This window comes from Chiloscyllium plagiosum, unplaced genomic scaffold (assembly GCF_037043375.1).
Source record: "Chiloscyllium plagiosum isolate Xiang-an unplaced genomic scaffold, Cpla_swu_hap1 HiC_scaffold_14, whole genome shotgun sequence".
Classification (NCBI taxonomy): Eukaryota; Metazoa; Chordata; class Chondrichthyes; order Orectolobiformes; family Hemiscylliidae; genus Chiloscyllium; species Chiloscyllium plagiosum.
This window is the reverse complement of record NW_028270152.1, coordinates 21,630,855-21,644,177: the sequence shown is the minus strand read 5'-3', so window position 1 is coordinate 21,644,177 and position 13,323 is coordinate 21,630,855. Positions and strand designations below refer to the sequence as shown.

Genomic DNA, 13,323 nt, shown 5'->3' with positions numbered 1-13,323 from the left:
TGATCTATTCAACCTCTCGGCTCCCCCTCCCTGCATTATCCCCATAACCCTTAATTCCCCTAACATGCAAAAAACCATCCACTGTGTCGTGAATATATTTAATGAAGCTGCCTCTACTGCTTCCTTGAGGAGAATTCCAGATTCACTACTCTCTGGGAAAAGTAGTTCCTCCTCATCTCTGTCCTAAATCTACTTCCCCTAATCTTGAGGCCATGCCCCCTAGTTCTAGTCTCTCCCATGGCCAGTTACAACCTGCTTGCCTCTTCAAATTCTGTTAACTAAAAGGGATAGTGAATACTCAGCTCATCTAAAGAAGGGCGTGTTGACCGTTCTGCAATAACTTGTATGATTGTTACAGACAACTTGAATCCATTATGTAGATTCACTCATGTTTATATGTATTTGCAGGCATATGTTGTCCGATAGACTAAGCAAGGGAGAGGAGGTGAGTCAAAAACTAGAGAAATTGATAATTAAAGTTGACATTAATGTGACTGCTTCGGGTTACAGAATTTAGTTTGATAACCTGCTAATATTATATTTATCAACATAACTGCAATAAAGTTGACAATTAGTTGATTTTGTAAAGATTTGTGCTATGACTGACTGTGCAGGCATTTATGTTAATCAGAAAACCATCAGTGCATTGCATTGTGAATATTGCTGTAGCTTGCAAAATTGCTCCTGGAATATGTGGCATAAAGAATCCCTTATAAGCAAAGAATTCAGTCACTTAAGTTTGGAATTTTAGGTTTTTTTTGATAGTGTGTGAATATAGAAAAAAAATCTGAATTTTGCCTCCAATAAGGACGAAGGAATGGTACGTCTTTAAATGTTATTTACTCCAATTGTGAAAACGTTTGTAAAACTGGATCCTACCAGGAGGTGGTGCTTTTACACTGTTCAGGGAAATACACTGCAAGCAATGTACATACTTCAATATCACCACCTGCTGATGGAAAATGTTACTGCGGGAAACCAACATTGTTAAATTCAAAAACAGTGGGAAATCTGAAATAAGTAACTGAAAATGCTGAAGAACAGGATTATTGGTTTTCAAATATTAAATTGAACTTCTCTTTCCAGGTGTTGGCAGTCCTGCCGTGTATTTCCAGCATTGTCTGCTTATTAATCTGATTTATTTTAAGCAAAAGGTTTTGGCTGGGGTGGTGGGGACCTTTGTAGTTGTGAAGAAGCCAATTTTGAAGACTATTCTAGATACAAAGCATTTTTTATTCTGTATATTGAATTATTTCTGAATACTTCAGCGTGTATAACTTTGCATTCTCAAAGCTGAGATTGTGTTGAGCAATTGTGGGGAATCGCACAAGGGATCCTGAAATGTAATAACAAGTTTCCTTTGTTTTTTCAGATTTTCTTCTTCTGCTTCAATTTTTTGAAGCACATCACCTCAGAAGAATTCTCTGTAATAAAGAAACCCAGGTAGGAATCTTTTTTTTTTCTCTGCAGGATTGGTGTAAAAAGAAACTATTGAACTGATGCTGCAGTGATAAAAGAAACAGATGTAGGCATTCAGCCTCACAAACCTGTTCCTTAATTCAACCTATTTCTGATCTGTGACCTAAGTCCATAAACTTTGTTTTGCCCTACACCCCTCTTAATATCTTTGGTTAACCAAAATGTATTAATCTCCATTACTAATACCCATGGCATCAATTACTATTTCTGGAAGACTATTCTAAATTTCTACCATCCTTTTTTTTGTGTGTAGAAATTTTTCTCATGTCACTCTTTAAAGGCCTGCCTCTAAAATTTAGACTTTGCCTACCTAACCTTAAAAATCTTTCCCATTAACAAGCTGAAAAATAATTTATATCTATATGTTTCCCTTAATATCTTGAAAACCGCTCAAATTTTGTTTTAGTCTCTAACTTTAGTGAATGAAGCTGTAGTTTGTATAATCTCTTCTCCTCATAATTTAACTTTTGGAGTCTGGAAATCGTTGTGGTAAACTTACACTGCACTCACTCCTATATCAGTATATCCTTCCTAAAGGTCTAGTCACCAAGGCTGCTCATGGTACTCCAGCTTAGAACTATGAGTGCTTTGTATAAAGATCACAGTTCCATTTGATGTTTTGATTATCTTGTATCACTGTTTGGCTTTTTAATCATCTTTATACCTGGTTACTCCAATCTGGACCTCAACTGTTTCTAGCTTTTCACATTAGCTGGTACTGTCTTTTTGAAGACTAAAGTACCTGACATCATATTTCCCTGCACCGAAATCTATTTGCCACAGTCATGCCTTTCACTTGCCTATTAAAGCTGCTTTGCAGCAAGAGTAGTTTATACTTAATCATTTTACATGCAAAAGTAAAGAAAGCTAAGCAACAAATCAAACAGGGAAACCTGTGGCACATATTAGTTTTTTTTTGTGGGATCTAAGTGTTGCTGGCAAGGTCGGCCCATCCCCCGCGAAGATGGTGGTGAACTTCATGAACCATCGTAGTCTCTTGTGTAGGTATAACCACAGTACTGTTTGGAAGAGGACGGTCAGGTCTCTGTCTGACCACAGTGATGGAACAGTGACAAAGTTCCAGATCAAGATGATGTCTAATTTAGAGGGGAGCTTGCAGGTGGTGTTGTTATCAAGCTGCCCTTGTCTTATAAATGATAAATGTCATGGATTACGAGACTTTGTTGGAGGCTGAGAAATTTGATACACTATTGCAACGTGCACCACCAGTTGGTGGAATAAATGTACAATGTGGTGTGTTGCTTTGTCCTTGGAGGTGTCGAATCTCTTTAGATTTGTTGGGGCTGTGTTTGTCATGGCAAATGGAGAGAATTACATTGTATTCCTAACTTGTGCCTTATTGGTGAACAGGATCTGACAATCCAGAGGTAAGTTACATAGCACAGAATCCCTAACCTTCTGACCTGTAGTTTAGCTACAGTATTTAAATAGCTGGTCCAATTTATTTTCTGCTCAATGTAACCCCCCATGATGTTGATAATAAGGGATTCCGGGATGGTAACGCAGTTGCCTGTCAAAGGGTGATGGTTAGATTATCTCTCATTGGAGATAATAATTATTGACCAGTATTTATCAGACACTACTAATAACTGCCAGATATCAGTCCAAGCCGAGGGCACTAGTTCAAAATCAAAAGGAGTCTCAAATAATATTGAACGTAGTATATTCGTCATGAGTACACATCCCCACCTCTGAGCAAATGATGGATCAAAGGTCTTTGAAGCAACAAAAGATAGTTGCTTTCAGGATACTTCCTTGAAGAAATACTGTAGCATTGTGCTGGCACAGACAGAAACAAAAACTAGTGCAACCATCTTCTATTGTACTAGATATAACTCCAACTAATGGAGACTTTTTCCCATTATTCCCATTGACCATTTTTTTCCCACTAATGCCCCACTTGTTCAAAAGATGCCTAGGATTGAGGGCAGTCACTTTCATGTTATGCCGTGAATTCAGTCCTTTTGCTGTTGTTTGGGCCAAGGTCTCAATGCGAGCTAGAGCTAGAGGACCCTGGTAGAACTGATATGCGTATTTCATTGCTGAATAAATTTCACTTGATAGCAATGCTAATAATTTAGAATAGATCAATGGGACAGTAATTGGCAGATTAGATTGTGCTCTTTTTATGGAAATTATGTATTAAAACGTTTCTGCATTGTTGGATGAACAAACTTGGCTAGGGAGACACCTGGTTCTGGGACTCAAATTGTCAAAACCTCTACTGTGATGTTGTTAGCACCCCTGGTTTTTGCTGAATCTAGTGCCTTCAACCATTTCTTAATATCATGTGATGTAAATAAAATTGTCTGAAGACTGACATCTGTGATGCTGCAAGCCTGAGCATGAGGCCAAGATTGATCAGTTCTGGCTGAAGCTGCTTACAAACACTTGGGCCCATTGCTTTGCACTAATTGCTGGAATCCCGGTCATTGAGGATAAGGCTATAATGTGAAACCTCCTTCACAAGTTGGATGTGACAGGACTTGAGAACTTTGATCCAATACATTGGTTGTGGTTTTGCTTAGATCTGTTGATTGAATGTTCCTTCCACTTTAAAGCATTCATGTAGTGGTAGCAACTCAGTTGTGTTTTGGTAGTGTTTTGCAGGTACGAGAGTTGGTTAAATTTTTTTAAACTAAAAAAATAGATGGTCTCAGATGGTCATTAATATTCTCCAAGTTAGTTTTCATAGCTAATTCACCTTATATTAGGAAAACCGAATATGTGCTCATTTAGTTCCTGTGAAAAATCTAACCTTTTTTATTCTGTTCCTTTCCTGAGATTGCATCAAATGTTAAATAATTTGTGTTTGATCCAGAGGTTAAATTCAAATATTTTGTTTATCCCTTAATAAGAGACCTCACTTCCAAACCTGTAACATTGCCCGTTTCTGCCTATAAAGCACCCTGCTGATGCTGCTGAAATCCTTATTGTAGTTTTCATGACCTCCATGCTATACTTCTCTTAATACTGCCTTGCTAGGCTCCTGAATGTTCAAACAAACAGATCTCCAGCTCCCGTGCTGCAGTAGGTTCACATGTCCCCCCACTTCATATTCTTGTAAATTATCGTCGCTTATTTGAGTCCCACCCCCATAATACTGAGTTCACAAAATTCCTTCATGTTCTTGACCCTATTTACATTTAATCTTCCCCAGTCTTTTTCACCAACTGCAGCCTCTGAAGTTGTCTCTCCTTCCTATTCTCGAACTTTTTTTTCCTAAATCTCTTATCCTTGCTGCTGCTTCTACCTTGAAATGTTGCTGTGTAACCTTTGTTTATATTTTTAGTTTCTCTCCTAACTTGACACCTATTTCTAACATGCGAGAAGCCATGGGATACTTGTTGTGTTAAGAGGTGCAAATTGTTGATTCTCAGTGAAATGTTGCTTACCTTGTGTAAACAGAGCGTTCCACTTCATGGTCAGGAAAGTCTGAAAACTACCTTGCAACAATACGATTAACCAGATAGTCAAATATCTAGCAATCTTAGCAGCAGGCTTATACAATCTTGTAAGAAGACATGAAAGTATTTGGGAGAGAGGTGCTGAGCTTTAATTTCCAAGTATGGCTGCTATATATTACATAGAAGAAATCTCAGTAGAAATTTACGCAGTGATTGAAATGGAAGAAAACAGGTTGGAGGGCAGAGAGTTTGGTTGTATCGCCACTCAGTGGTTATAATGTAATGGCAACAAGAGATGAATATTTAATAATGCAACATCTGCTTTACTACATAGAATTCTGCTAGTATTTTACTTTTTTATTGACCTACCCAGCGGGATAATGCTTTGTGATGTTAGTAGCAGGGTTTCAGATTGAAAAACTGCCCTAAGTAGGAAGCTCATTTCTAAATTTACAGTATTTCATTTTATTTAAATATTTCCATAAAGTAGGTATGCAGGAAAATGTTTTCTCTGTCTAACTTTTATAGTTTTGAATCATGCATACTGTTTTGGTTTTATTCTTTTCCTCTGTATCCCTCACTCTTTCTCTTTCTCTTCTACTGTCTTGAGGGTTGTATTCATGATTCAGGTAGGTATCCAAAAGCACCCGAACTTGATTCGTAATATCAAAACATGAAGTATATTTGGAAAAAATGTATTTCAGTTTCTAATCTATTTTACAGCATTGCCATGCTTCAGATTTCTTACCCAGTTCTCAGAATCTGCTAAATATTGCCCTGTGCTGACACTAACCCTAGCCCTAACCCTAATCTAATCCTATTTTTCGCCAATCCTTCAAATGTTAAGTCCACATAGTAAACATGAGTGAAACCATCACATGACTTTGAAACACCATTTGCTGTGCTGTGAGACTTGAATTTACCTACTTGCTTCCAACATGTCTATTTTCACATTCCACAAACTGCTTATCTTTGCTATAATTGTGTGGCTCACCATGAAATAAGTTTTTTGAACAGATCTGTGCAAATTTTCTTTTGTAGGCCAAGTTTACAAAGAAGTAAAACCTCCAGTCCATTGTCTTATGTATGACTGTTCATCTTCCTTGCAGAAGGAAGGCCGCGCATTGTAAAGAAGCTCAGTTCCCTATGGAAGATCTTTGTCTGCTAGGTAAGCACAACCACTCCCCACATCCTCCTAAATCTAAAGAGAAGAAGCTTCTTGCAGTCTAGATTTGAGCTGTAAGTTACTTTTAATCAGAAATCTAATGTAATCCTTGTACCAAGAAGTGCCAGAAATGATTTGATGTCTGTATGGTTACAAAATTTGTATCGGCCGACAAGTTACAGAATAGCTGGAACTTAGTGAATGTGATAGAAGACTTTGCTGTATGTTGCAAGTCACAATGGATTTCTGAAAGGTGAAAATAAATGAAGCTAGAGCCCATGGATGTTGTAATGCAGTACAATTGTTCCTACTACGTTTACAAATCACTTTCTTCCCTCACTCACTCAAGGAATAGAGATAGAAATGGAATGTTGCAATCACAAAGTGCTGGCGAGAGTCCTTGGAAAATGAAATGCTGAAATGCTTGTATCATTGTTAGTCATGGAAGAGGTGCCAGAAGACTGGAGGGTGGCTAATGTGCCATTATTTAAGAAAGGTAGTAAGTAAAAGCCAGGGAACTGTAGATCGATGAGCCTGACTTCAGTAGTGGGTACGTAGTTGGAAAAGATTCTGAGGGACAGGATCTACATGTATTTTGAAAGATAAGTGCTAATTAAGGATAGTCAACATGGCTTTCTGCATGGGGAAATTGTCTGACTAAGTTGACTGAGTTTTTTTTTGAAGAAGTAACAAAGATGATTGATGAAAGCAGAACAGTGGACATTGTATGGACTTTAGCGAGGTGTTTGACAAGGTTGCGTATGATAGACTGGTTTGCAAAATTAGGATGTAATCCAGGAAGAGCTAGCTATCTCGATACAAAATTAGTTTGAAGGTAGGAGTCAGAATGTGATGGTAGAGGGTTTTTCAGACTGGAGGCATGTGACCAGCAGTATACCTCAAAGATTGGTGCTGGGTCCATTATCATTCATATAAATGATTTGGAAGTGAGTGTAGGAGGTATGGTTAGTAAATATGCAGATGACTGCAAAATTGGTGTTGTATTGGACAGTGAAGAAAGATATCTCGGAGGACAATGGGACCTTGATCAGGTGGGCAGATGCACCAAGGAGTGGCAGATGGAGTTTAATTTGTATCAATGAAAGGTGTTGCATTTTGGTAAGGCGTATCAGTGGAGGACTTATATACTTAATGGTAAGGTCTTGGGGAATGTTGCTGGACTATGAACCTTGGGTTGGAGGTTCATAGTTTCTTGAAGTGGAGTTAGTGAAGAAGGTATTTGGTATACTTGCCTTTCTTGTTTAGTGCATTGAGTATAGGAGTTGGGAGGTCACGTTGCGGCTGTACAGGACATTGGTTAGGCCACGTTCGTAATACTGCATTCAATTCTGACCTCCCTGCCATAGGAAAGATGTTGTGAAACTTGAAAGGGTGCAGAAAAGATTTACCAGGATGTTGCCAGAACATTTCAGCTATAGGAAGAGGCTGGATAGGATGGGGTTCTTTTCCCTGGTGCATCAGAGGCTGAGGGTGATCTTTACAGAGGCTTAGTAAATCATGAGGGGCATAGATAGAGTGAATAACCAAAGCCTTTTTCCCCAGAGTAGGGTAGGAGCTGTCCAAAGGCATAGGTTTAAGGGGAGAGGAGCAAGATTTAAAAGAAACCTAAGGGGTAACTGTTTCATGCAGAGGGTGGTGTGTGAGTGGAATAAGCTCCCAGAGGAAGTGGTGGAGGCTGGTGCAAAGCCAATATTTAATAGGCACCTGGATGAGTATATCAATAGGAAAGGTTTGAAGGGATATAAGCCAAATGTTGGCAAATGGGATTAGATTAATTTATGATTTGTGGTTGGCATGGATGAGTTGGATTAAAGGGTCTGTTTCCATGCTGTACAACTCCAAGACTCCTTTCCTAAATGAAAGGAGAAAGTGAGGACTGCAGATGCTGGAGAGTCAGTCAAAATGTGTGGCAGTGGGGAAAAAACGCAGCAGGTCAGGCAACATCCAAGGAGCAGGGGAGTCGACATTTCAGGCATAAGCCCTTGTCAGGAATGTCTATGACTAAATGAGCCTTAAGATTTTTACCGTTGTATTTCCTGTGATGTCAGTTATAGAAGCCAAGGATTGGAAAGAAGATTTTGCCACAGAATTTTCTGTAGTGTGATGAGAAGATCCAGGGACTGAAATCAGGGTTAATTCTCAATCCTTTTATAAACGGAACTATTACAGAACCACTGGTAACATGCAAGGAGTAACTTTTGCATCCATTTCACTGATCTCTGAAATAGAAATTGTTTGCAAAACTCTATAGAGAAGATTTATTTAATAAAAAAACAATGAACAGTACTTTTTTTTATAAAAAATGACGAGGACCATCCTAAGGACAAGTACTTAATGTCCATAAAACTGACTCAGAATTGTCATTCTCTTCAATCACTGCCGTGATCAGACTTCTTCAAAAAGATAATAATCTGCCAACCTGTGATGCATTATATAACCCAGGCTCACATGGCTTATATATATATATCCTTTTAAAAAGAATAATTCTGTATCCAGTATAGCTATTAACAAATATATTGGTTTTCATACTGCAAGTGTTGGAGGTTCAATTATTCAATAACTTCTCCTGTAGTGAGTCATCCATAACTCATTTTCAAGACTCCGAATTCATTTACTGTCGTGAAAGGCTTTGTGATATGCTCTTGTTCTGAAAAGGGCTTGAAAAGATTAACTATGGTACTTTAAGCTCTTATTGAAGAAAGTGAATGGTAAATAATATTTAGAACAACAAATAATCTTTAGTTCAGCCACATAACAATTAAGAAACTGTGTATTTGCCAGACCCTCATCCAATGCACACCACCACTAAATGGAGTGATTTGAACTTGAAATCCATTTTAAGAAGGTATAGAAGACCCATTTTGTGTTTTGTGACTCTGATCACATTATACTTTTGCACTTATTGAAATAAAACTGAAATACAAAAAACTCAGTTCCAGAAGTTGCTTAAGGAATCCACTTTGACAGTCTTCCTATTTTATGTGTATTTGTGATCTGTTAGATGACCACTTGCATTGTCTCCTGTCTCTACATATAAAATGATCCATTGTTTCATAGAAAAAAATGTTAAATGATCAGATTTGTGTTTAGAATGTTGCATTTTAAGTATTGCAGGTTGCGTAAATGAATCAGGACATTTTTTGTTAAATGAAGTTCAGTTTTTTAATTCAATAATTTGGATATTACCATCAGCAATTCACTCCATTTTATGTTGAAATTGTCTTGCTATTATTCTTCACCCAGGAGGCTACATTTCAAATATGTTTTGGACAAAAAGAATAGGATGCACCTGTCTTTGTCTAGCTTGTTTGTTCTTTACATCAAGTGCTTAGGTTTAAGTGCCATGTACAGTGAGATGCAAAATACTTTTTTTTTTCCAGTTATCAAAGGATTGGATTTACTCCATAGTATTTATGTTGTCCATATAATGTTATTATCTGGAGCGCAGTGTTCCCACCATTTGAGATTCTGTGTAAATGGCGGAAGTTTTCTTATACACACAGTATTAACATGTAACAATGCACGTTTAATCTTCTCACTGTGTCTCATATAAATCTAATGCAAAATAGAAATATTTCCTCTGAATATACTATTCTGTTGACATTGTGTTAAAAGATTGGAAATACTCAAATCCATCATATTATGTCAAGTCAACTTAATTTAATTCTTGATTAGAATATTTAAATATGGGGGCTACAATATATAGAATCACCTGCCAGGTGAATGTGGTAAAAACCGACAGAACTGCGAATGTTGTATATCAGAAACAAAAGCAGAAATTGCTAGAAATGTTCAGCAGGTCTGGCGGCATCTGGGGAGAGAAATCAAAGTTAATGTTTCAGGTTTAATGACTCTTCACTTCTGAGTTAACTCTGATTTCTCTCCACAGATGCTGCCAGATCTGCTGAGCTTTTCCAGCAATTTCTGTTTTTGTTGCAAGTGAATACATTGTTTAAGTTTGTCATGTGACATGACTTGAGCCTTGAATGAGGAGATTGGCTAATGATTTCCACTAACCGATGCTCTTGAGGTGAACCTCTTAAGACATTTTCTTCAGAGTTTCATCTACCAGAAAATTAATCCAAAGAAAAAAATGCTTGAAGACCTTCAAAGTTGTTTTTTTAGCTCATGCTTAAAAGATTCCTCTGAATGGACAACATGAATTACTGAGTACTGTCCCTGAAAATGCACTGATGTAACTTTGTTGTGACTTTAATTGATATGAGTCTGGCACAAACAGGGTGCGTTCCGTGTGCTAAAACAGTATAACGTGTGCATGTCAGAACCTGATGCTTAACAAGTGTTTGTGCTAGCGCATACAGACCGAGGAAGTACCACCAGCCTGAGCAGCGATTTCTCAGTCATCATGGAGGAGTCTCCCACTACTACAGGGACTTTCAATTATGAAGCATTGGAAATGACAACAGGCCCAGCAACACAGGTTGCTTGGTAAGTAATGTTGTGTCTGATGAAGTGCATTTATATTTGGATACATTTGTTATCTATTTTCCTGTTTGGCCTTTAAGCACATCTTCCAATAAGGCATTGGACGCATGTGAGAACCCATCTAATTTTGGGTAATAAGGTATGAAGTTTTCCTTCACCCACTGTTGGGAAGCATTTGCTGCTGATGGATGTGTGATTGATCCAGATCTCTGACTATGACTCACTCTGTGTGAAGATGTGAGCATAAACTCTCACCATGTCATTGCTTCCAGCATTTTGGAAATAAGAACTACTTGATGGACTTGAATTACTACTTAATTGCTTTTTTGTTTTCTTCAAATGCGTTATTTTAATCCTCCTCTTTAATATTAAATTTTAGAGCTATGGTTCAATATACTCAAAAAGCTGGTTGTGCTTCACCCTATTGGAAAAAGAACAGAAAATTCTGGAAATACTGAGCAGGTCAGGCAGCATCTATAGAGAGCAGTGGAATTAACGTTTCAGTTTTTTAAAAAAATTATTCTTTGGACAAGGGCATCGCTGCCTGGACCAGCATTTATTAATCATTCCTAGTTGCCTTTTGAGAAGATGTAGTGAGTTGCTGAAGAAGGGCTCATGCCCGAAACGTCGATTCTCCTGCTCCTTGGATGCTGTCTGTCCTGCACTTTTCCAGCAACACATTTTCAGCATTAAGCAGACCTAAGCTTAACCTCAGATCAGGCGAGATCGGGTGTTTTCAGACAAGTATGGCTGTAGAGAGTTCAATTTCGTTTCAGGTCAGTGGTAACCTCGAGGATGTTAATAGTGGAAGGATCAAGTGATGGTAACACCATTGAATGTCAAGGGGCAATTTTTCGACTCCTGCAATAACACCCCTGAACAGGTTGATTACAAAATATCTATCCTGAGGAAGTCCTGCAGAGATGTCGTGGAGCAGGGATGACTGACCTCCAATCATCAGAATGTGTTTTTTTTTCTCTGACGTCTATTGAATCCAGTTTTACCAGAGCTGCTTGATGCCACAGTTGGTCAAATGCCACCTTAATGTCAGAGCTGTCGCTCTCATTTCACCTCTGGAATTCCGCTCTTCTGTGCTTGTTGGAACTAAGCAGGTGCTGTTTGATAACATGTTGATGACCCCTTCCAATCCATCACTTTATTGATGATCAAGGATAGAGCTTATAGGGTGGTAATTGGCTGGGTTGAATTGGTCCTGTTTTGTGTGTACAGGACGTAATTGGGCAATTTTCCACATTGTCAGGTAGAAGCCAGTGTTGTAGCTGTACTGGAAGAGCTTGGATAAGGGTGTGACAGGTTCTGATGTGCAAATTTTCAGTACTATTGCTGGACTCTGTCTGGGCACAGAACCTTTGCAATCTTCAGTGCTTTCGACCATTTTTTTGATATGACATGGCATGAATCAAATTGGCTGAAGACCAGCATATGTGATGCTGGGGACTAGTAGAGGATGCCAAGACAGACCATCCACACAACAATTATGGGTGAAGATTGTTGCGAATGCTTCGGTCTTATCTTTTGAATGATGTGCTGGGCCCCTCTCACCATTGATGTTGGGGATATTTGTGGCATCTCCTCCAATGAGTTGTTTGATTGTCTACCACCATTGGGTGTGGCAGGACTGCAGAGCTTAGATCTGATCCATTGGTTGTGGAATTGCTTAGCTCGGTCTTGTCACTTGCTGCTTGTGCTGTTTGGCATGCAAGTAGTCCTGTTTTGGTAGCTTGACTGGCACATCATTTTTAGTTATGCCTGGTGCTTTTATTATAATTACATGTTTTTGGTGATGAGCTATCTTTATAATGGTCATTTAGGTTCACAACAGGAACAAACAAAGAATCAAACAGATGTCATAAGACAGTAAGATATTGATGAAGAATTAGGCAATTTAGCTCATTGAGTCTGCTTTGCCATTTGATTTTAGTTGATCTGTTTCTCAATACCATTCTCCTTCCTTCTCCTGTAACACTTGATCCTTTTACTAATGAAGAACATATCTATCTCTGACTTAAAGCCACTCAATGACTGGCCTCCACAGCCTTCTGTGGCAATGACTTCCACAGATTCACCAACCTTTTGGCTGAAGAAATTTCTCCTCATCTCAGTTATAAAGGGTTGTCACTTCACTCTGAGGCTGTGCCCTCAGGTCCTAGTCTCTCCTACTAGTGGAAACGTCTACATATCCACTGTACCTAGACTCCTCAGTATTCTATAAGTTTCAATGACATCCCTCCTTGTCCTTCTGTACTCAGTCGTCTAGAGACTGGAATTCTTAACTGCTCCTCATATGACAAGCCCTTCATTCTCAGGGTCACTCTTGTACACTTCCTCTGGACCCCTCCAATGCCAGCACCTCCTTCCTTAGATATGGGGATGAAAACTGCTCTTCGTATCAAATCAGTAGTTTTACTCTAACTGTAGCAAAATACATATTTACCCACTATGTATGTCACTGAGGTTTACTATGTCACCACTAATAAGAATGTGTCTTGCAGATTTGAAGAACTTTTGTGCTGACCCCATTTCCTTTTGTTTAAGATTAGATGGCACAAGGCACACTAACTATCATTAAATCATTCGTTTTTCTTTTAGACGGCTGTAGTGTTGGTGTGAATAAAACACTTCCAATTTTAATATCATCTTGTCACTCTCCCTTTTTATCTACCCTAATTTTCCTCCTCTCTCCTGGCCTCTCAAGTCTTTGTTTAGCTGTTCCTAGCCCTCCTCCTTCTCCACTTCATTAAATTCTTGTTGGATATCTTTGCA

General features: G+C 38.5%; 1 protein-coding gene across 4 annotated transcripts in view; it reads left to right on the top strand.

Moving 5' to 3' along the window:
• mtmr14 (myotubularin related protein 14) overlaps positions 1-13,323 on the top strand; it is a 73,392-nt gene that overhangs the window by 45,978 nt on the left and 14,091 nt on the right. For 3 of the 4 annotated variants that reach the window (XM_087994133.1, XM_087994135.1, XM_087994132.1), the window contains exons 13-16: positions 409-445; positions 1,373-1,443; positions 6,017-6,075; positions 10,407-10,542. In XM_087994133.1, coding sequence (XP_087850259.1) covers positions 409-445; positions 1,373-1,443; positions 6,017-6,075; positions 10,407-10,542 — 303 coding nt within the window. The remainder of the gene's footprint in view (positions 1-408; positions 446-1,372; positions 1,444-6,016; positions 6,076-10,406; positions 10,543-13,323) is intronic. The other variant, XM_087994134.1, reaches the window with a different exon arrangement.